The sequence below is a fragment of the Cyprinus carpio genome, chromosome B16, assembly GCF_018340385.1.
Source record: "Cyprinus carpio isolate SPL01 chromosome B16, ASM1834038v1, whole genome shotgun sequence".
NCBI classification, from domain to species: Eukaryota; Metazoa; Chordata; class Actinopteri; order Cypriniformes; family Cyprinidae; genus Cyprinus; species Cyprinus carpio.
Window position 1 is genome coordinate 24,567,029 of NC_056612.1, and position 21,170 is coordinate 24,588,198.

The window sequence follows — 21,170 nt, forward strand, 5'->3', positions numbered from 1 at the left end:
TAAGGAAGTAAATAGGGTCCATTTTGATTTCATGTTGACTTGACTGTATTCCTGAGTGTAGTTTTGAATACTCTCTCTTGCAGTTTGTGGTCAATCTGAGCTCTTACCTTTCAAATGCATTTGTTACACGCTGCCTTTCATTCGACTCTATATTTTGATCTCTCAGCTGTCAGACACACCGAGGCAAGACCGTTGCCAAAACCTGCTCAATGCTTTAAATTCCCACAAAGACAGGTGAGACACGGATTATGCTCTGAAAACTGCCGTTCTGCTTGATTTCCGTGTGGCAGCCAATAGGGATATATCACATATTTGCAATAATATCTGCAAAACCATTACTGTAATTGCTTTACATTCTAAGTGACTCTGCGTGTGTGATTTCACTCTCTGTAAATAGTACTTTGATAGCTGAAGGTGGGTCTGTCTTTCAAAGTAAATAATTTAAAGAACATTTCCATTTTCTTTCTGTCAAGGTTTGTGGTTGATGCCGCTCGTACGCTAGCACTTAAATAACTGAATCAGATGTTTTAGTTGGCAAGTGTGAGACGCCCAGGAACAAATAAAAATCTGTAAGCGAGCCCTGAAGAACAGCAGCTGAATACCAATCCAATCTGATTTTGCTCTGTCATAAAGGTTTGTTTCGGGGAAGGAAATAAAAAAGAAGAAGTGTCTCTTTGGTCTTCAAGTTCGGGCTCCTCCCCCTCTGTCATCAGACCAATCACCTTTCATCGCCGAGCAGCCAATCAACATCACCCACAGGAGAAGGTCAGAGACAAAAGCACACCAAGATCTTTTGATATCAACATTAAATGCAGTTTAACTATTTTAATTGTTTAACTAATGCATTTCTGAATAAAACAGTAAAAAGGGAATTATTGACATTTTAATGGATTGTGAAAAGTGGATGTCACATACAGTACCAAAATGAACATTTGTTGATAAGTTGAGAAAAGGGATTTATGACATAAGCCAAAAACAAAAGGTTTAAGATTTTACCTAAAAGGTTATGAAGACTTTAAAAAAAATATATTATGAATAAAAACTAAATATGGTCGGTATTTATTTCATGTTGACTTAACCCAAGGTTGAAGTAACTTCAAAGAAATTAAAATTGACTTGAACAAGATTCAGAGTTACATAAAATGTCTCAACATTTTGAGTTTTGTTTTCCTCATCTGTCTTAAGGAAAATATTTTAAATTCAGTTTGTGTAATTGTTTTGCATCTGCTTTTTTGTCATTTTATTTTTAATTCAATTTCAAATAAATTGAAATGGTCATGTTGAAGTAATTTGTTGTCTTCTCTCCAGCCCCACGTCACTGCCCTGCCAGCGGAGAGTGGTGGGTCCGGAGGCCCGTAAATCAAAGCGCCGGGTGACTGAGACACAGGTCAGTGCGTCTGCCTTTAACAGCAGCAATCAAAAGATGGCTGGCAGAGGCCAAGCCCCCTCTGCATCAGTAATGAGACACCCAGCGTTACCTTTTGGGTTTGTTTTTCTCCTCATATTCATTTGACTTATTTTTGCAACATGCTACACTGACTCAACAAGGTCTGTCTACCCTTGCAAGTCAACGAATGCATACGCCCATTTAGTGAAGGGTTTGTTATTCTAAAAAACTTAAGTCAAAGTGGGAAGTTAAAGGTACAGCATCAGTATAGCCTTTTGAATTAAGGGTCACGGCACCAGAAAAGCATGTCAACATGAATAATGCCTACACCTCAAGAAGACACAGAGTTATATATGTATATAAAAAACCTCAACATTAACTTGTGCTGTAAGAAAACAACATTTTATATTCCACCAGTAAATGTGCAAAGATTTAACTTTGTATGTGTGTGTTGTTGTTGTTTTTTTTCATGTTTTGAGTCATAGTATTTTTTTTTTTTTTTTTTTTTATTTAACAAGTAGTCTAGCTTTGTTTTCCTCATCCATCTAAAATAAAATAGTTTCATTTTTAATACCATTTGTGTTGTTTTGGAATTTATTCCTTTTTTATTTTATTTGTTTAGCATTGCACAGGTAGTTTAGCTTTGTTTTCCTCATCCATCTTAATTACAACATTTTTCATTTGTGTTATTGTTTTACAATTGTAATTATTACTATTTTTATTTGATTATATTCTTTTGTTCTGCTTTTGTTTTGTTTTATTATTTAGCACTGCACATATAGTCCCGTTTTGTTTTCCTCATCCACCTAAAGTACAATATTTTTCATTTGTGTTATTGTTTTGCAATAGCTTTTTTAGTTTAGTTTTATTTTATTTACTGAAGTTTCCTTTAGTGTGGTATATGTTGCTAGCAAAAGTGTATGTTGTCATAGTACACAGCTATTTTTAATCTTCCTCATCTCAGTGGAGAAAATGGTTTTTGCATGCAAATTGCTGTAATTATGACATCTACCAGTAGGGGCTAACTGACAAAACTAACTAGCCCAACCTTACACAATTAATGGGATCATTTATTACCATTATTTCCAAGTGGTCAGGAACTGCTGTCTCTAGTTTTGAGCTGCTGTGTCAAACTGCTATTGTCAGTTGACTTTGGTAGTAATGATATGTGCCTCAGAATAATGCCGTCATTTAGATTCAGTGTGTGTATTGGAGTGATTCCTCACACTGCTGTCACACTGCTTCTCTCCTACTGTGTGCTGTATTACACAGCTAACACAGCCATGAATCCAAGACTATGGGCAGAAATCACCTAAAATCATTTGAAAGTCTAATTTTCCTTTGTGCTTTTCAACACTTAGGAACAAGAAACCGTTCTGTTGGGAAGCTGTCTCAATTTTTTAATAATTGTCAAGTGGCCACAGGCATACAGGCAACATGAATAAATGCATTAATGCAATTATGCCATTTACAGTCTTAGTTTTGTTGAAGTGAGAATAATAGTTTAAAGATTTTTTTTTTTTTTTTTTACTGCAATTATAGTACTGTTTGTTAAAAAAATGAAAATAATCCCCCTCATATGATTTTATTTCATCCGCAGAACACATGCACACACATATGCCCTTTAAGCTGATATTTTTAACTGTTGATCATGTCTTTTTAGACTTGTCCAACAGGAGTTGCGACAAATGCTATTGACCTGGTGCCATGCTGCCACGGTTATGTTGATGAAACAAGCCTGTATAACCCTAGAAAACCAGAGGAAGAGATGAGTTTGGGGTCAGTAGCATGTAAAAAACAACTTTGATCTGCAATGAAATTCACACCGTGAACCTTAATCGGCATTTTATTTATTTATCTATTACAGTTCACCTCCCAAAAGAATGTATGCGCTCTATCACCCTTCATACAACGGATCTCAGGACCTGTCTAGAACTCTGCATCATTACAGGTCTGTGAAAAAAAGAATGCAATGAAATGCATCTATTTAATGCTGAAAATGGAAAAGCTGGTCTTATTTACTCACCTCGTGATGTTTGAAACGGGTATTTTTTTATACAACTATGTAGTGGCTATTAAGCTTCAAAAAAGGACCAACATAAAACAATGCAACAGTAGCCCATATGATTAATGCACTATATAAGAAGCCATACAGTACAATATTTTTCTCTTACCAGTTTTGATAGATTTTTCAGATCATGCTTAAAACAAGAAAAAAATATCTAGTAGTGGAATAAGGAAACTTAATTTGAAGGGAAAACAAGATTTTCCGAACTCTTTTTGTAGATGTTTTATTCTTGTTTCAAGCAAAAACTCAATACTTTTTTTTTTAGAAAACAAGACTTAATATCTTACATCATTTTGCTTCTCAAGTTAATGTGTCTTTATTTAAGAATGTTTAGACATTTGCACTGGAAAACAAAACAAAATAGAGTAAGACAATTCTTATTCTTATTTATTTATTTATTTATTTATTTATTTAATGTATTTAGATTTTTATCTCATGTCTCAATTTAACATGGAATGGCATTTTTGAATGTGAATGTAAGTAAGATTTCAGAACTTAAATGCTTGCTTCATATACAAAGCTATCATTAAGATTTGAAGTTTATGCTTAAAACAAGAAAAAATATCTGCCAGCAGGGTAAGAAAATTTAGTTTTCTCTTTAAATTAGGTTTATTTTGGCCTCTCTGACAGTTACTTTTTCTTGTTTTAAGCATAAACTCACATAATTATGATTCATTTTTACGAAACAAAACATTTTGTAAGTCATTTCTCAGCTCAAGTAAATGTGTCTTGATTTAAGAATGTTTAGATATTTGCACTGGAAACAAAAATACAGAGACATCAAATTTGTCAACTTGACAGAGTTCACCATTTTTGATTGCAAATGCAAATATTTCAGAACTTAAAAATCATTAAATATTGACTTAAATTTTGGTTTGTTTCTCACACCAAGCTGTCATATGGCTTTAGACTTGGAATATAGGGTTCAAGTCGCATGGACTTCTTCTATGGTGCTTTCATTGTGTTTGATTGTCATTTATTATTATTATTATTATTATTATTATTATTATTATTATTATTATTATTATTATTTTCACTGCTGCTGGTCACTACCCTGCAGAAGATATCCAGTACAATACAGTATCTGAAGCAAAATGACATAAGATATTGAGTCTCAAGCATAAACTTACTTAATTTGATACATTGTCAGAGACAAGACTTAATATTTAATGACATTAAAAAAAAAATACCAAGTAAGAAGAAAGTTTTTTTTTTTTTTTGCAGTGCATGGACAGTGTAAGGATTGACAGATCATTTTGAATTTGGGTGTACTGTTCCTTCAGATTGAGCTCTTTTTGCACTGTATGTCTAATTTGTTGTCTTCAGTGCAGAGGACCCTTGTCGACTTCCAGCCCCCTGCCTTCCATTCTCTCTGTCCTCGGCTCACCCAACTGGACAACGCTATGAAAGCTGCCCGTCTCTCTTCCTGCATGACGTGCCACCCTACCCCAGTACAGTAGGGATGGGGGGGCCCACGCCGATGGGGTGGGGCGGGAGCGACGGCGTCAGGATCCTGGCCAGACGTGTAACGTCAGACGGGAAAGTCCAGTACCTAGTAGAATGGGGAAATGTGAGCGTGTACTGAGAACCTGTGTGTGACAGAGAAAGAGGAAAGGGCTAGAGACCTCAAGATGCATCATTAGGGTTTGCATGGTTACGAGCAGAGGTGAGCAGGTGGGTGTTCCGCGGTCGGGAGAAGAAAACCACATCGAGCAACTCCAGGTTGAGCTACACAGCAGCTTCACTCTGAGATTACACTGTTAAATCTCTTACACTTTCTTTTACAGTGTCTCCTATATTTTGAATACTGTTAGAAAACGCCTTTAGAATGCCTTGAACTTTATTATCATGATTTGTATTGTATAAGCTATTCATGTTCTTCACGTACACTTAACGGGCAGAAATTTCAGGAAAGCTTCATCATGCGGTCACATCAGTAATTGTAATATTTTAACGACAGGGAAGAAAGTGCTCATTATAGAACTATTCCAGGTTTAGTACAAGTCAACCTCAATCAACAGCAATTATGGCATATTGTTAATTACTAAAAAATGGAAGTGAAGGAGGCCAATCTGTTAATGTTACAATGCCAGTAGTTTACAAATGTATGTCCTACCCTGTTAATTCCACTGTACATGCTTCACTATAATCTTGACATTTACAGCTTTTTATGATTTATTTGTTTATTTTAGAAAATGTGGGATTAACGTTATGCTGCAAATGCTGTTGAACTTGTACTGAACCCTGGAATATTCCTTCAATAGCAAGCATATCCTTCAAACTTTTCATGATGGGTGGCAAACAAAAGATTCAGAATGCAGTTAATACCCATTTTTAAACATTAAGAGATATTTTGAAGTAATAATGATAAGTTATAACTTTGTCAGCATATTTTATTCAGAGGAGGAATTTAAATTAATAAATGTACATTTCATTTAAATTTAAAAGACTGTTCTAAAATCTTTGAACCCTGTTCAGATTACTAACTTGTGGAAGACTATTTCTGACACATAAGACAAAAAAAATTGCTTTGGTAAATCTAAATTATGAAATCAAAAGTCAAATCAAAATTACAAAATATTTATGAGATGAGATGTAATAATTATGAAATAAGTCAAAAAGTCCAAATTAGGAGATGGTCATAATTATGACAAAAGTTATAGTTATGACATAAAATGTCAAGTCAAAATTGTGACATAAAAAGTCATATTTATGAGATAAAAATATAAATTATTACCTACCATGTCATAATTGACAAAGTTATTACACAATAATTATTTTAAAAAATAATAATAATTATGACAAATGTCATAGTTATGGCATAAAAAGTCAAAATTATGAGTCTAAATTTTTGTAATAATTGTGACTTTTATGTCAGAATTTTAACTCTCTATGTCATGTTCGCATGTTATAATTTAATTTTTTAAAATTAATTTGATTTCTTTAATGAAACTTTTCATTTAATGAATATGATTTAAAATGTCATAATTTCATCCGTTTATGTCATAATTATGACTTTTCATGCCATAATTGTGATTTACCAATGCATGATTTTTTTTTTCTTACTGTATGTGGACTTCCATAGTAACTCAAATAGCTAATCGCTTATTGTTTTTAAAAAGTGCAGTGACAGAAACATGATTCAAGATGGCATAAACTGAAAACATTAATCAGGTCCAATAAATATTACATGCAGATCATTCTACCTGAATAAAAGCGTGAGGCTGTTAGTCCTTATGTGAAGCTCATTTCATCAGTGAATGATAATGAATGTATTGTGTGTTTTAATATTTTTTTTTTTTATTCATGGTATGTACTTGTTAGGTCATAGATGCACTGATTTAATGTCAGGGTGACAAGAATTAGCTGTAGTCTTTTTTATTTTCTAGTCTAAGTTTAATTTGATGTATTCTTTGACGTTTTGTCAGATTATGTTTATATGTACTCTAGGTTGACACCTAAAATGTAAACAAAAAATAAAAAAATATCATGTTGTATAAAAGTGGCACTCATCCAGTTCATCTGTCCACAGATTTGGTGGAATTTTGTCTTTTTTTTAAATGTTTGTTCAAATGTCTTTTCCAGTCATTTATAACAATAGAGCACATGAACATACATTCGTCATAATTTGAGGGACAGCAGGTGTGCAAGTAAACGTTTTACTACTCTAGGAACCTCCACAAGAATTAGACTGTTTCTGCAGTTCTGATGGAGAACTATTGTTATAATAGCAATGTTTTGTCTATAAGAACAAAGCAATAGCCTACTGAGGTGTTAAAAAAGTAAAAAAAAAAAAAACCTTAAATCCACCTTTGTCTCTGAGAGAGGGAGAGAGAGAGAGAGAGAGAGAGATTGTGAATATTGTATATGTGTGTGTATTTATTGTTGCGACCACCAGGTGGCAGCCGTGTACGAGCATTGAAGGCCCACCTTCCTCTAACAGGTGAGCGCACTCATATGACACTCCGGGAAATATCATTATAATGCTTCTGAGAAATTCAAATGCGTCGCATCATGTCTTCTATAAGAACTGTAATCTATTTTGAGAAATAACACAACATACAGCAGGATTGTTGTACTTTAGAGTTTCCTTGGTCTGCGTTGAACGCCATTTTGGATCCGTTTGCCTTGACAGCAGGCCTCACTTTCATTGTGGAGAATCTTGAAAGAAGTAAATGCATTACTTTAGTGTGAGTTGTTCATCTCTGTGCTGTTGTGTAAACTCTGAAATATAATAATTAAAAGGTACATGCACATGATTGAACAAGCCTAGTCATGTTAACCAGTGGGAAACCTAGTTTTGGGTTGCAGGGGTGCTAATAGAGCTTATAGCCAACTAATGTAGAGAATGACTGAATGAAGAATAAATCACCTGCAGTTTGCTCCATGGTAAGTTTTCTGCACGGTAAGCTATTAGAAGAGATCATAGTCAGTGTAAATGTCATGCTTAAACACAGGGAAGAGTATTTGACATAACATTGTTTATTTGGTTTGGCAACTTATGTATTTTGTTTCTGTTTTGAACGTGAATGTTAAATACATTTGAAGGCAACGTGTTCAATTGGTAAAGAGAAAGTGGATATGTGTTTATGCATATTTCAGTTTGCTAAGGTTTTTACCATATTTTTATTTTTAGATATAATTGAAAATAAATGAAAATTTAAAAGAAAGAAGCTGGCAGCATAACACCATTGTCCTTGTTAATATATATATACAGGCTATACACACACACACACACACAAATATACATTTACATTTATTCATTTAGCAGACGCTTTTATCCAAAGCAACTTACAAATGAAGGACAATAGAAGCAATCAAAATCAACAAAAGAGAAATGATATACAAGTTCTATAACAAGTGTCAGTTTAATGCAGTACACATAGCAAGGTTTTATTTTAAATTATACAATAAATAAAAAGAAAACAGATAGAATAGAAAAAGAATAGAGCAAGCTAGTGTTAGAGGTCTTTTTATTTGTATTTATTTTTTTATTTTTTTAAAGAAAACAAGCAGGAAATGAATAGAGTGCAAGTGTAAAAGGGACACGTTTATATATACAGGCTATATATATATATATAAATATATATATATATATATAGTATATATATATATATATATATATATGTGTGTATGTATGTATGTATATATATATATATATATATATATATATATATATATATATATATATATATATATATGTTATAAGGTTTTTCATAAAAAATGCTTACAATAGCAGTTTAGATGCAACTGGTCCCCAAATATGATCTTGAGAGGCTGCATTCTAAAATCATTATATCAAAAATATTAAATATTAAATATTTTTTATTTATTTAATCTTATTTTAATTTATTTATTTTTATGAATTCATTTGAACTTTTATTACACTTTTTTTTTTTTAAACCTTTTCCGCAGATCCCAGTTATAAGCGGTTTTGACAGTTTCTTATTTTACATTTTTCTAAATAATTTGAGCGATTCTTTTTCATATAAAACCCACCAACACTGTGGTTGGTTGCATGCTTCATGTCGTCTGGTCGCCAAGATATTTCTTGGTGGTTGCTAGGGCGTTACTAGGTGGTTGCTTTCTGACTCAAGTCAAAAGATCCCTCCCCTCTCTGTATTATTCTATCAGATAATGGATAATTTCTCCTTCACTATAGTCTAGGACTTTTTCGTACATTTTTCGTCTACCACGCAAAAATCGTGAGTCTGATCACCTTAAGTAAAATAAAATCATATCTTTTCAACAAGCTGCATGATTGAGGAATCATGGCTGCTTTATTCAAATCCCTAAGCCCAATTATGAGCAGTAGTAGGCTAATAGTGATACTTTGCCTCAGCTAATAGGCTACTGCAAAATAAAAGAAAAACACTGAAAGTGAATTAATAATATTTAGCTAGTCTGTAATCTGAGTTTGGTTAAAAAAAAAGTTAATATTTGTGGTTTAAATTTCACATCGAGGTTCAGATGAAACTGTGTAACTTAGAATCAACAGTGATGGCATAGTATTTTGATAGTATTTTGATCTACCATATTATTAATATTCCCTGGTATTTAATAGTCATGTGACTCTATAGGGGAATTATATCACATCACATTAACAGGCACTCACTCAGTGCATTTAGATCGATCTACACTGGTAAACGCGCACACATACGCGCGCGCACACGCTCCCTTCACCGCCCCCTTCTCTCTCCGTCTCTCTCTCTCTTCGTTCTCCTCTTCTTCATCACTCTTGTTTTACGCGGGCTGTAATCATCCCAATGGCTCTCGTCGACCATGGACGATGATTTTGTTTCGGTTTTTCCATTCGCATCACGGGAATATCGCTCCAACGTCGACGCAGTCCATGAGCACAAGGGGTTTTTCGCTTCCTATGACTGCTGAAGGATATTTCTGCATGTCGAGAGACTGAAGAGACGCGGAGAACACGTTCAATGCCGTTGGAACATGTCATATGTTCCCTTTCAAGGTAAGAGGACTGATGGATTTCTGCTGCATCCCCCGTGTTCCTCCCTCAGCATCCTCCTGCGCAAGAGTAGCCTACCACTGATGCTGCTGCTGCTGATGCTGATGCAGGTGGAGGACTGCTGTCATTTTAGGCAGTTTCTGTGTGCTCGTGAGGGAAAGAGACCCTTCTGCCCCCTCATGGCGTTTTACAATCTGTTTAAGTACCTGCAAACCGTGCAGGGTCTCTGTTGCAAGTGCATCCCACTGCATGGAAGCTCACTGGTTGGAGGAATTATCTCGAACTGTGTGCGTGAAATGGCTCAGATGCTTCAGATTCATTTGGACACACTTTGTGTCTGTGCTCTGAGTTTTGTGAAGTAGTTGAGTGGGAGATGTCCCCGCTTTGGGAGGAATGAGTTTAAAGCCATTGCTTCCGTTTGGAACGGCGCATCTGTGACTAATCCGCAATAGAAGGCGCATTAATACTTCAACAGTCACTTAATAGTTTTTAAATAGTGTATAGCTGTTTTATGCACTTTAGTGAGGGTCGCTGATTATTCATTCGTCATTTTTAATTCATTTAATATTAATAGTCGCTTAAGTGGTTTTGCATTTTGATATTTTATGAGGAGAGAACTTACTATTTTGTTTAATAATGTCAGTTCAGCTCTTGTAGCCTTTATGAGCGCAGCATGTTATGCTATTGCATAATGTTTTTGAGGACAGCATAAATGGTCGCTTTGAACACTTAGCTACACTATATGATGAGATGGAACAGGGAAAGATGACTAACTGGGTTGACAAGTAACTTGGGACTGACCTCTGTCGGTTCAAAGTCAAAGCCTAAAAAGTGATTTTAAGAATACATGTGGCTGATTTCCACATAATTTGTTTTCAATTTTCAAAGTGACAAAAGTGAAGTGACATGACATACAGCCAAGTATGGTGACCCATACTCAGAATTCGTGCTCTGCATTTAACCCATCCAACGTTCACACACACACAGCAGTGAACACACACACCGTGAACACACACCCGGAGCAGTGGGCAGCCATTTATGCTGTGGTGCCCGGGGAGCAGTTGGGGGTTCGGTGCCTTGCTCAAGGGCACTCAGTCGTGGTATCGCGGCCCGAGACTCAAACCCACAACCTTAGGGTTAGGAGTCAAACTCTCTAACCATTAGGCCACTACTTCCCCTTCCCCCCTTCTTTCTTTGGCAAAGACACTTTCCTAATGTTTTTTTTTCCTTCTGATTTTTGTTCCATTTGGTAGAATATTTGTTTTGGAATTGTTGGAACACTTTCAACAACAGACCTTAGTCAGCGCTATATTTAATTTTTTGACAGAAATTAAAACGAGGCTGTACAAGTGTTCCATGGATTACTGTTGTTTGACAACAGCGATTGTTCAACTGACAAAATGTCTTAAAGAAAAAAACAACTTTAAGTAGACAAAAACACCATAAACAGTTTTGAAAGTTATGAGTTGTAAAATTCACATGATTTAGGGCCTTTATACTGTGCCACTGTACAGAATAATCACTTGCAGCCTCTTTTTCAGCCGTGTTAAATTCAATATGGCGTCTAACCTGACTATAAAAGTCGACTATTAAAATGATCAGTGTCATTTTATTCAAATGTAACTTATCATAGGCTAACTGTCCAAACAGTCTCAAAATGGTAAAGTAAAAGGCTACTATAGCACTGACTTTAATACTTTTGCTGTCTGTTATTAATGTCCACAGACATATTGAAGTGTGTCACTGCATGTTGTGGACAATGTAGCTATAGCCTATTTTGCTGTAAAGATTATCATGGACTCTGTAAAAGAGGAAGAAGGAACACTAGTTTCTTGTGTAACCAGAAAGGATTTCATTTTTGTGCTTTTAAGAGGTGGCTTATTCGAAATAGATTATAACACACATTGAAAAAAGTATATCAAATAATGGTGTTGTAGTCTTTACGAACAGTTACAGAATAATTAGTGGAAAATATCTATTGAGTTGAATGAAGATTGGAAAAACGCAGTTCACTACATGTGCACTATCCCTTTACGTCCATAAGTAATGGCATTTGATGGATTGAGGACATTTTTTACAGTTTTGTGTGTAATATATCAGGCATTGAGTAAATGGACTGTGAGTGGGACTAGTCAAAGTTCAACAAACCTTTACTTGTGTATTTGTATTCTCATTAGCATAGTCATGATATTGTGCAGAGACCTCATGAATAAACACAGCAGATGCAGAGCTTCCTCATTGTTGACATTTCAAGCTCTTTGATTTCTCCTTCAGGACTGTTTCAGCTTTACTAATATTTACTAATATGATTTTCGTAGAATTTGGCATTAGGATGTTGCTAAGCTAATTCTGCAATACATAAAGCAAAGATACACAGTACACTAAAATATCAGGGTAAATAGTCCATTCCAATCAGATTCTGCATTATTCTTCAGTACTGAATGAAGTAGTACAATATAAGTATCAAAATGGATCAGGACAATGACTTAAAATGTAGTTCATTGTGTTTTGGAACAGAGCTTCTGACTCACTTTGACCGCAGAAGTGCAGAATAAATCAAGTTCACTGTACTCTGGGGTTTTAATATTCACACCAGGACCACATAAGAAGCCTGCAAGAATCAAGCAAAAGTCAGCCTTATAGTAATTTAATTATGCTCAAATGTTTAGCCTACAGGACGACTTAACAGGCTTCTGTTGAAACGATCTTCCTATTTTGATTGGTTTTAACTATTCATGTCGCCAGAGGGTCATTTAGGGCCAGAAAAGCAAAAGGCAGATCCAGTGATACTGCATTTGACAGCCATTTTCAGTGGTTAATTTTTTACTAAAGGGGATTATACGTAGTAAACATACACGACTGCTTAAATGTTTGGGATAGTAAGATTTTATCGTAAGAATTTAAAGAGAATGTTTTATTCAGCAATGATGCATTCAATGAATTAAAAGATAAAGACAAAATAAATCAGGTTTCTATTTCAAATAAAATGCTGTTTTTAACTCTCTATTAATCAGAAAATCATTAAAAAAAAAAGAAGAATTTCAGTCGGGTTTCAGGCCCCACCATAGCACAGAAACTGCACTTGTTAAAATTACAAATGACTTGCTTCTTATGTCAGACCAAGGCTGCATCTCATTGCTAGTTTTACTTGATCTTAGTGCTGCGTTCGACACCATAGATCACGACATACTCATAGATACATTTAAATGGGGAGTCATTTCAAACATCACCAGTAAAATATGGAGTGCCACAAGGATTTGTCCTAGGTCCTCAATTAGTCCAGCAAATTAGAAGGTTTTCTGAAGAATCACTGAAGAATGGAGTAATGATGCTGAAAATTCAGCTTTGACATCACAGGAATAAATTTCATTTTAAAATGTATTAAAAATATAGTTGTATTAAATTGTAATAATATTTTACAATATTAGTGCTCTACTGTATTTTCATCAAATAAATGCAGCCTTGGTGAGAATAAGAGACTTCTTTCAAAAACCACTGTACAGTATATGCCTAAACATTATATGATGAATTAGTGATATTTTAATCTGCAAGAATCTTGCATTTGAAACAGTGAAAAGTAAAACTACATCATCAATGCTCTGCACATTGTAATGAGAATAAATGCAGTGAACGAAACATGCTAATAAGTGTTTTTTGCTAAGGCAAGCATCATTTTTATTGCTGCTCATACTCAGGGTTAGGGATTTGAACAAACCCCTACCCTTATTAAACTTCAGTGAGTAACTCTTCCTGTGATCATGATGTTGTTGAGAAGAGGTGTGCTATTACTTTTGTGACGTTCAATCACTCACAGGCAGAACCTAGAATACCATAAAGGGGGTGCAACCATAGAGTAATGTGCTAAAAACACTCAGAAAATGTTAGCAACTGCATAGAAGTGACGTGGCAACCACCCACAACAGCCTAGCATTGAAGCGTGACTTTTGCATTGGAAAGCACCACTCACGTTTTGTTCAGAAAATGACAAAATCTAGTGGTTTGCATTGTTTTAATGCAGTTAAGCAAAGAATGGAGCTGTATCCAGATGCTTTTTACTCCTGTTAATTCCCTGTCAGCAATGTTTCTCAATGAATCAGATGCCACTGTTGTCATACGTTCTAACCTGTTATCACACTTCCCCCCCTCTATACCAGCGTTAAGGAAGCTATTTTGAAACTGTACAGTAGTGTGACAAGCTACAAACTAGTTTAATACAGACTAAACTGTAGTTTAATACAGTCAAATCACTATTTTAAATTAATGCAATATAGAAGGGCCATTTCAGGTTCCTCAGAGAACCTTTTAGTAAACAGCTTTTTTTTTTTTTCTAATGTGAAGAACATTTTAATATTCTAAAATAATCTTTTGTGCAGTGGAAATTTTGGATGTTCATGGAACCATAAATGCCAAGAATTAACCTTTATTTTTAAGAGTGTTACTGCTAGAATTAGAATACAGGAATTTATATAACACATAGTGACAAACAGTATAATTTTAACATTTATTTCATATATTTCACTTCACAAGAGATGATGCAGTGAATCACTTATTTCGGTGAACCGCCTCAAACTGATTTACTAAAAGTAATCAGATTTTCTAATGCTGCATATATGACATACTTTTGGAAAATCTAGCATGTTTATGAAAAAACTAAACTATTAGGAAAAGGTTCCAAAAGGTTGTTTTCACAGTATTACCACAGAAGAACCCAACAAAATTTTCACTGTATTATAGTCACGCTATTGAAAAATGTCTTTAGTTAAGTTAGTAGCATCACTACTTTTAGTTCTTCACACTGTTCTTTACCTAATGTGGGCCTGCTATATGAGTAATACCTTGAACTTTTTTCCATTAACTAGCCTGCAAGGGATTTGAACTTTTCCTCTGTGTCAAATTACATGCCGATGTAGCAGCTTATGATATAATTGCGTAGAAATTAATACAGGGTAATATGAAACCTACACAGTGACACCTTACACAGAGGCGCTATTCATGCCGCGTGATGCCAGTGGATGCGAGCCCATGCGTTAGTTCTCACTCGAGACGGTCATCAGTGAGAGCTATATTTAAAGCTCTTATACTGAGAGCATCATCCAGCTGACACTGTTAAACTACAGCTGTGCCTCAGCAACTTTTAGTGAAGAAGAACGGACCACCTGGTCGCAATTCTCCAGAATTTAGAGTTTAGTTTTTTAGATTCAAGTTTAGGCTTTCACACTTTTTCTGATGTTTTTCCACTGCTTTCTGACAGGGTGTAAAACCGAAAACATACAGGTACAGCATGCAAGTACTGTATGTGAATGCAAATGCCTCTGCTTAATGCAGTATTGTAGTTGCAAAAATGTTCATTTTCTAAAAAAAAAAAAGGGAACAATATCTTTATGTTTTCATTTAAATTAAATTATACTATTTAATTCAGAAATTAGAGAAATTTATTTGGCACAAAAACATCTGCCTTTATATTAAACTTAATTTTACAAAGTAACTGCTAAAATTAGAAAACAGGATAACCAAGATGAACACACATAGTGAAAAACAGTATCATTTTATTAATGATTTATAGAAAAGAAGATGCAAATGGAAGCTAATTTTTCACCATGCAATACATACATAAAAAGGTTAATTGTGACTTCTTATAATACAGACTTTTTTCTTAAAATTCTCAGTTTATATCACACAATTCAGACATTTTTCCTCACAATTGTGAGATTCTCAACTGTGAGAATTGTGAGATTTAAATACAAAAATAGATATACATTTAGAATTACACAATTTAAGTAAAAAAAAAACAAACAAACAAAAAAAAACAAAGATATAAACTCATAACTGCGAGATATAAACTTGGAATTCTGAGAAAAAAGTTCAAATTGTGAGATAAAAAGTTAATATACAGTAAAATCTTGATTGCATGAAAAGTCCAACTTGTGAGATATAAACTTGAAATTGCGAAGGGAAAAATCAGAATTGTGAGACAAAACATCAATGTCGATTGATACCTCGCAGTTCTGAGGAACAAAAGTCAGATTTGCAAGATGTAAACTCATAACAGTTGTAAGATATAAACTTGCAATTGTGTGAAATAAAGTCCAAATTGTGATAAATAAACTCACAATTTTGAGGAAAAAAGTGAGAATTGTGAGATATAAAGTCGGATTTAGTACTTAGCTTCCAAAGATGGAGCAGTCTTATTTGATCAGTGGATCTTTTATTTAGATGAAACATCTGAAAGAAACAGATTCAATAGGATTTCATAACGCTGCATACGACATTTGTAGGGAAAAACATTTTATTTTTTATTTTTTTTTATTTTTGGAAAAGCTAAAGTATTATGAAAGCAGCTGAGCTGGTGTCACGCTAGCATTTAGCTTTTCAAACACAGGTTTGTTCGCACACTTTTCCACTTCCTTTCAGATAGAATGTAAGGCCTAATCCACACGCCATGCAAGTATGTGAATGCAAATGTTACCAGCTACGATATAATGGAAATACTGTAATTAAAAATGTTAATTTTCTGAGAAAAGCTCATGCATCATTTGTTTGCAGATGCCACTTGGTTTATATCTAATTCAGTGACATTCAGGCATTTTAAGTGTCCAAATATTTCATTTTTTGCATCCGAAGGATTTCAGAGCAGCAGATACTGTGTAAATCATTCATTTTTTGCAGTCTTAGCTCCAGTGATGAAGAGTATTAGCACACAGAGACAGATGACAGATGCAGTAGGTAGGTGGAGTGTGGCAGACTGCCTGTTGCAGGACTCCATGGCTCACGCTCTCGCTTACTGATGCAGTGATAAAGAATGAAGCTTACTGTAATTGACTGTAATCAACTCTACACATACACATAGCCAGGCCAGTACAGAGCCAATGGACCCTACCACAGAAACATTTCATTACAGAAATGATGGACTGCTTATGAAACAGTTTAATGTGTGTGAATTAATATGTATGCATGCTATGAAGCGTGTTTTGATGAATAGGTAAAAGAACGCATTCATCTTTTATAAAATACAAATATGTACATTTAAAGACCTCCTTATGCTGTGTGAAGAAATAGTAGGTTTGATGTTTTAAAGACAACATATTTAAATATGAAATAAATGTATTTATTATAATGTTGTGTTTTGTACTAAACGCCAAAGAAATATGATCTGTAAATATTTTCTGTACTGTTAGATATTTACCTGAAGAAAAACATTTTCATTTCCATTCAAATTTATTTATAGACTGCTTAGAAATAAGAAATATAATTTCATATATCTTAATAGAATTAAAAGAAGAAAATAGTAAGTTTGATGATATGAAGACATTGAAATATTAAATAATTGGCATTTATGTTGTATTAAAGCAAAAGGTAATTATTAAATTATTGTGTGGAAAATATTTCTGTGCTGTTAGTATAAACCTGAAGAGAGAGATTTATATCTCCATTCAACACTTAGATAAAAATACGAATAATTTATTAGGATTATTAAGAAATTAAAAGTATTTATTATTATAGTTGTTATGAAATGATGACTGTGAAAATTAAGGCTCTCAATAAAATAAAAAACTACAAATGTGATTTTATAAAGACAATGAAATAACTGCACTTATGTTGTAATTGTACTAAATACAAAGAAAATTATTAAAATTTTATGTAAGCTGTTATTAAATATTTATTATTTAATTTTATTATAATTTATTTAGGTATCTTTATCTGCAGCAAGTTTCTAAAGTTTATTACTTTGTGTCAAGAGTTTGTTCAAATCCCTAACCCTAAGTATAATCGATAATAGTAGGGATGCTTTTAATCTTGAAGGCTAAAATCCTGTGTGTTTTTATGGGATCTGAATAAATAAAGCTCATGGGAATTGTGCATTAATATTACAGGGCTACATTAGTGCAGTGATGGAGTGCTGGATCCGCAGAGCTGAATTTCTTTTATAAGAAGACTCGCATGGCTCTAATTCATGTCAGATTTCCATATTTTCATCAAAACACTCAGGTGCATTGGGAGTGGAAAGTTATTAGAAACATTCATTATCCTTTGAATATTATCTTAAGGAATTAATCAAATCTGTAGCCGTGAGGTTTTTTTTTTTTTTTTTTTTTTTTTTTAACACTCTATTTAAAATGACAATTCAGTCAAACATGTTTTTGCAGTAACCAAGATCAATTGAATTCTTTCCCTAATATCCAAATAATTTATGTTGCATTGTTCACTTGCATTTCGACCATAATGTAGTACGTTTGAGTTTGTTTCTTTGAAAATGTTTCTTTAAATAATGCATGCATAAAAATTAAGTGTTTAAAATAACTAATGTGATGCGTTTAATTGAGTTCAGGAAAGATAACAAGCATGCAAGATCCATTAGTAAAGCACTGGGGCTCTTTGCACAGATTATGCTATTGCATGTCTGCAACTCTGCATGTAAAAATAATTTGATATTGAGGTTTCTCTTATCACACTTTCATGTCAGATTTTCATTCATATTTTCAGCTTTCTGTTGTTTCTTCGATACACTCAGGCTGGTGGGAGATTTACGTAGCACTTTATCTTTCAGTTCATTCAAATGATGAATAATCAGTTTTGTTTGTAAAACATGCTTTAAAGAAGCCGTGAGCTACAAAAAGGTCAATAAGAAAAAAGAGAACCGCAAGTTATTTTTTGAGGTCTTCTGGAACCATAAAATATTGGGCCAAATTTTCAGCCATTATTCACTGACATTCAAATGTTTTCACATTAAAGCTGATTTGAGATAATGGTAACAACATCTGGCAGCAGTGCTTATGACTGTTTAGTGGCCTTCTCTCAAATGCTCTGGGTTTGAGATTGAAGTGAGTTACAGTGGAGGGCATGTGTCTATTCCAGTTAGTGCAACTCAACATGGCAGTAACCCTTGAGGTTGTGCTTGTGCTCTTGCCTATCAAGTAACATGATGACATCCCTCCCTCGAGTGGAAACTGCGTTCACAAACTGGCTGAGTAGTCCAGGGATTTTCACACTTTTTGGATCCAAGGAGCATCTAATGGTCCCCCTTCATAAAATAAATATAAAAGTAGCTATTTTTTTAAGACAGTAAGTATTATTTAATAAAAATATTATTTATAATTAATAAGATAATATTTTCTATACAGTTAGATATAAACTCTAAACTGTAATAAAATGTATAAATTATAAACCTATATTCAAAACCTTAGACTAATTTTTTATTGAACTAATTTTAGTTTATTATTTTACTTTTTCTTTAGTTGTGAGGGAGTTTGAAAAAAATCATCTGGAGAAGTCTTTACCCAGCCGTTTTTTTTTTTTTTTTTTTTGGCCATTGCATCACATCTTTTTTGACTCTATTATGTTTTTAAGACACCATGGCTGGTTAAAAATACTTTTAACAGTTTTTCAAAATAAGTTGAGTCCCTGCATTATGAAACCCATCCAGTTGTTTCTAAACACAAGAACACTTCTTATGTGACCAACTCATAAGAAACCTGTCTGATTGGAGTCAGGTAAACCAGAAACCATCTTAATTTTACTAAGCTTGCTGATTAGTTGACTAGTCATTCAGGCAACCCACAGACTAGTCAATTATAAAAACATAGTTTTGCATATCCCTAAATGCACATAAAAATGAGGTGTTGCCATCAGCATAAGGTTATAAGGTTCAAAAGTGTTGCTTATTTTAATCCATGTATGAGAAGTGCATTTTTTTTTTTTTTTTTTGTCTTTAAACGCTTCCCACGTGGAGCTGCTGAAATCTTTGTGGGATAAGCAGCTCTTGAAGGTGAGCTTTAGAAATTAGTTTGATGAAGGAGTCTGTTGTGTGAATTTTAATTTCAGCCTGTGTTCGCTCCCCACTGACAGCACAGCACAGTCTTCTGCACGTCTCAGGGTTCATTTTCACGCTGGCTTACGGCCCTTTTGCGGGATAACCTAGGTTTAGCCAGAGAGGATATCTGCGTTATGTTACTTATATGTAATAACATGCTCCACACACATGCTGTCCCTAATAAACCCTCTTTTTTTCTCCCTTCTCTGCCCTTCGCACTCGGTTTAACTGTGTTTCACGCTCTCGGGCTGAATTTTATGCTCATAATCTGCTGTACTCTATGTCCTCGGTCTGTAGATCAGTGAGCATCCAGGCTTCTGCTGTATAGGCCACCTGCTCATCTCTGTCTGGGACCGAAGGTGTGACCGGGACGGGCCGGCACACACTGGCACACAGATCGGGCAGGTAAACACACGTTGTGTTGCATGAAAAGTGGGCCAGCACGTGCCTGTGTCTCTGCTGTATAGTGTCCTCACTGGACCTAAACTGAGTCTCTTCATTATACACTGAAAAAAAAGTGGTGTGGTATTTACTTTGAAACAATTTGCACTCAGAAATTGCTGGTAAGTTTCGCAAATAATTACAAAGAAATGGTTAGTAAAATATTTGATCAAACATGAATTTTTAAGTAGGAACGCTGAAATAGTATTTTCTTGTAAAGCATTCTATGGTAATCTTTGTTTTATTTAAAACTTTGAAAAATAATTTTTACAGTATAGTTCAAGTCAGCTCAGAAGTTTGAATTATGAAAATTATATTTAAACACTTTTAGGGTAGTGATTGGTAAACTTAAAGGGATAGTTTACCCAAAAATGAAAATTCTGTCATTAATTACTCACTCTCACGTCTTTCCAAACCTGTAAGACCTTCATTCATCTTCGGAAACACAAATTATGATATTATTGATGAATTCCAAGAGCTCTCTGACCCTCCAGTAGACAGCAAGGGTCCTAGTCTCAGCCTCAGATGTCACGCACACAGACCGCTGGCTGAACGTCTGATGTATGTGGCACAAAAAAGGTGTAAACACCTAACCCCCTCAAGAAAGAAGAAAGCCGTTGTGTTTACAGCTGTGATGACGAGCGCTTATCAGAATCAACCAAATGCTGGATATTCAAAAGTACTGTATGTGAAATATCTAAAGTTCCAGCATAGAATCTTCAAAATACCTCTGAGAATTTTACACACTGTTATTGTGGCGACATTTCCACATCCCGAAACGTGATGTTGAACGAAACGAATTGTGCTTTGTTGTTTGACATGACGGTCAAACGGCCTCATGGGCGGGCCTTGGCTAAAGAAAGCTGCCATGGATTCTACGTGAGACTACAATGTACCACAATCAAGGTCCAGAAACGTAGCAAGGACATCATTGTTTACGTTCAGATCAAAGCACGCGCATACGTCTTGATATTCTCCAAAATGGCGCCAGGGC

The 21,170-nt window shown here is 34.4% G+C and overlaps 2 protein-coding genes across 5 annotated transcripts in view; both read left to right on the forward strand.

Moving 5' to 3' along the window:
* LOC109065266 (PHD finger protein 1-like) overlaps positions 1-7,077 on the forward strand; it is a 15,411-nt gene extending 8,334 nt beyond the window's left edge. Inside the window, exons 10-15 of one of the 2 annotated variants that reach the window (XM_042741665.1) lie at positions 167-234; positions 634-765; positions 1,309-1,387; positions 3,051-3,166; positions 3,255-3,338; positions 4,787-5,004. In XM_042741665.1, the coding sequence (XP_042597599.1) occupies positions 167-234; positions 634-765; positions 1,309-1,387; positions 3,051-3,166; positions 3,255-3,338; positions 4,787-4,862 (555 nt within the window). In that variant the 3' untranslated portion in view covers positions 4,863-5,004. Of the gene's footprint in view, positions 1-166; positions 235-633; positions 766-1,308; positions 1,388-3,050; positions 3,167-3,254; positions 3,339-4,781 lie in introns of both variants that reach the window. The other variant, XM_042741664.1, reaches the window with a different exon arrangement.
* Positions 7,078-9,601: 2,524 nt separating this feature from the next.
* The window catches only part of LOC109106640 (ras/Rap GTPase-activating protein SynGAP-like), a 108,157-nt gene continuing 96,588 nt past the window's right edge, over positions 9,602-21,170 (forward strand). Inside the window, exon 1 of one of the 3 annotated variants that reach the window (XM_042741668.1) lies at positions 9,602-9,930. In XM_042741668.1, the coding sequence (XP_042597602.1) occupies positions 9,909-9,930 (22 nt within the window). In that variant the 5' untranslated portion in view covers positions 9,602-9,908. The remainder of the gene's footprint in view (positions 9,931-21,170) is intronic. The other 2 variants (XM_042741666.1, XM_042741667.1) reach the window with 2 other exon arrangements.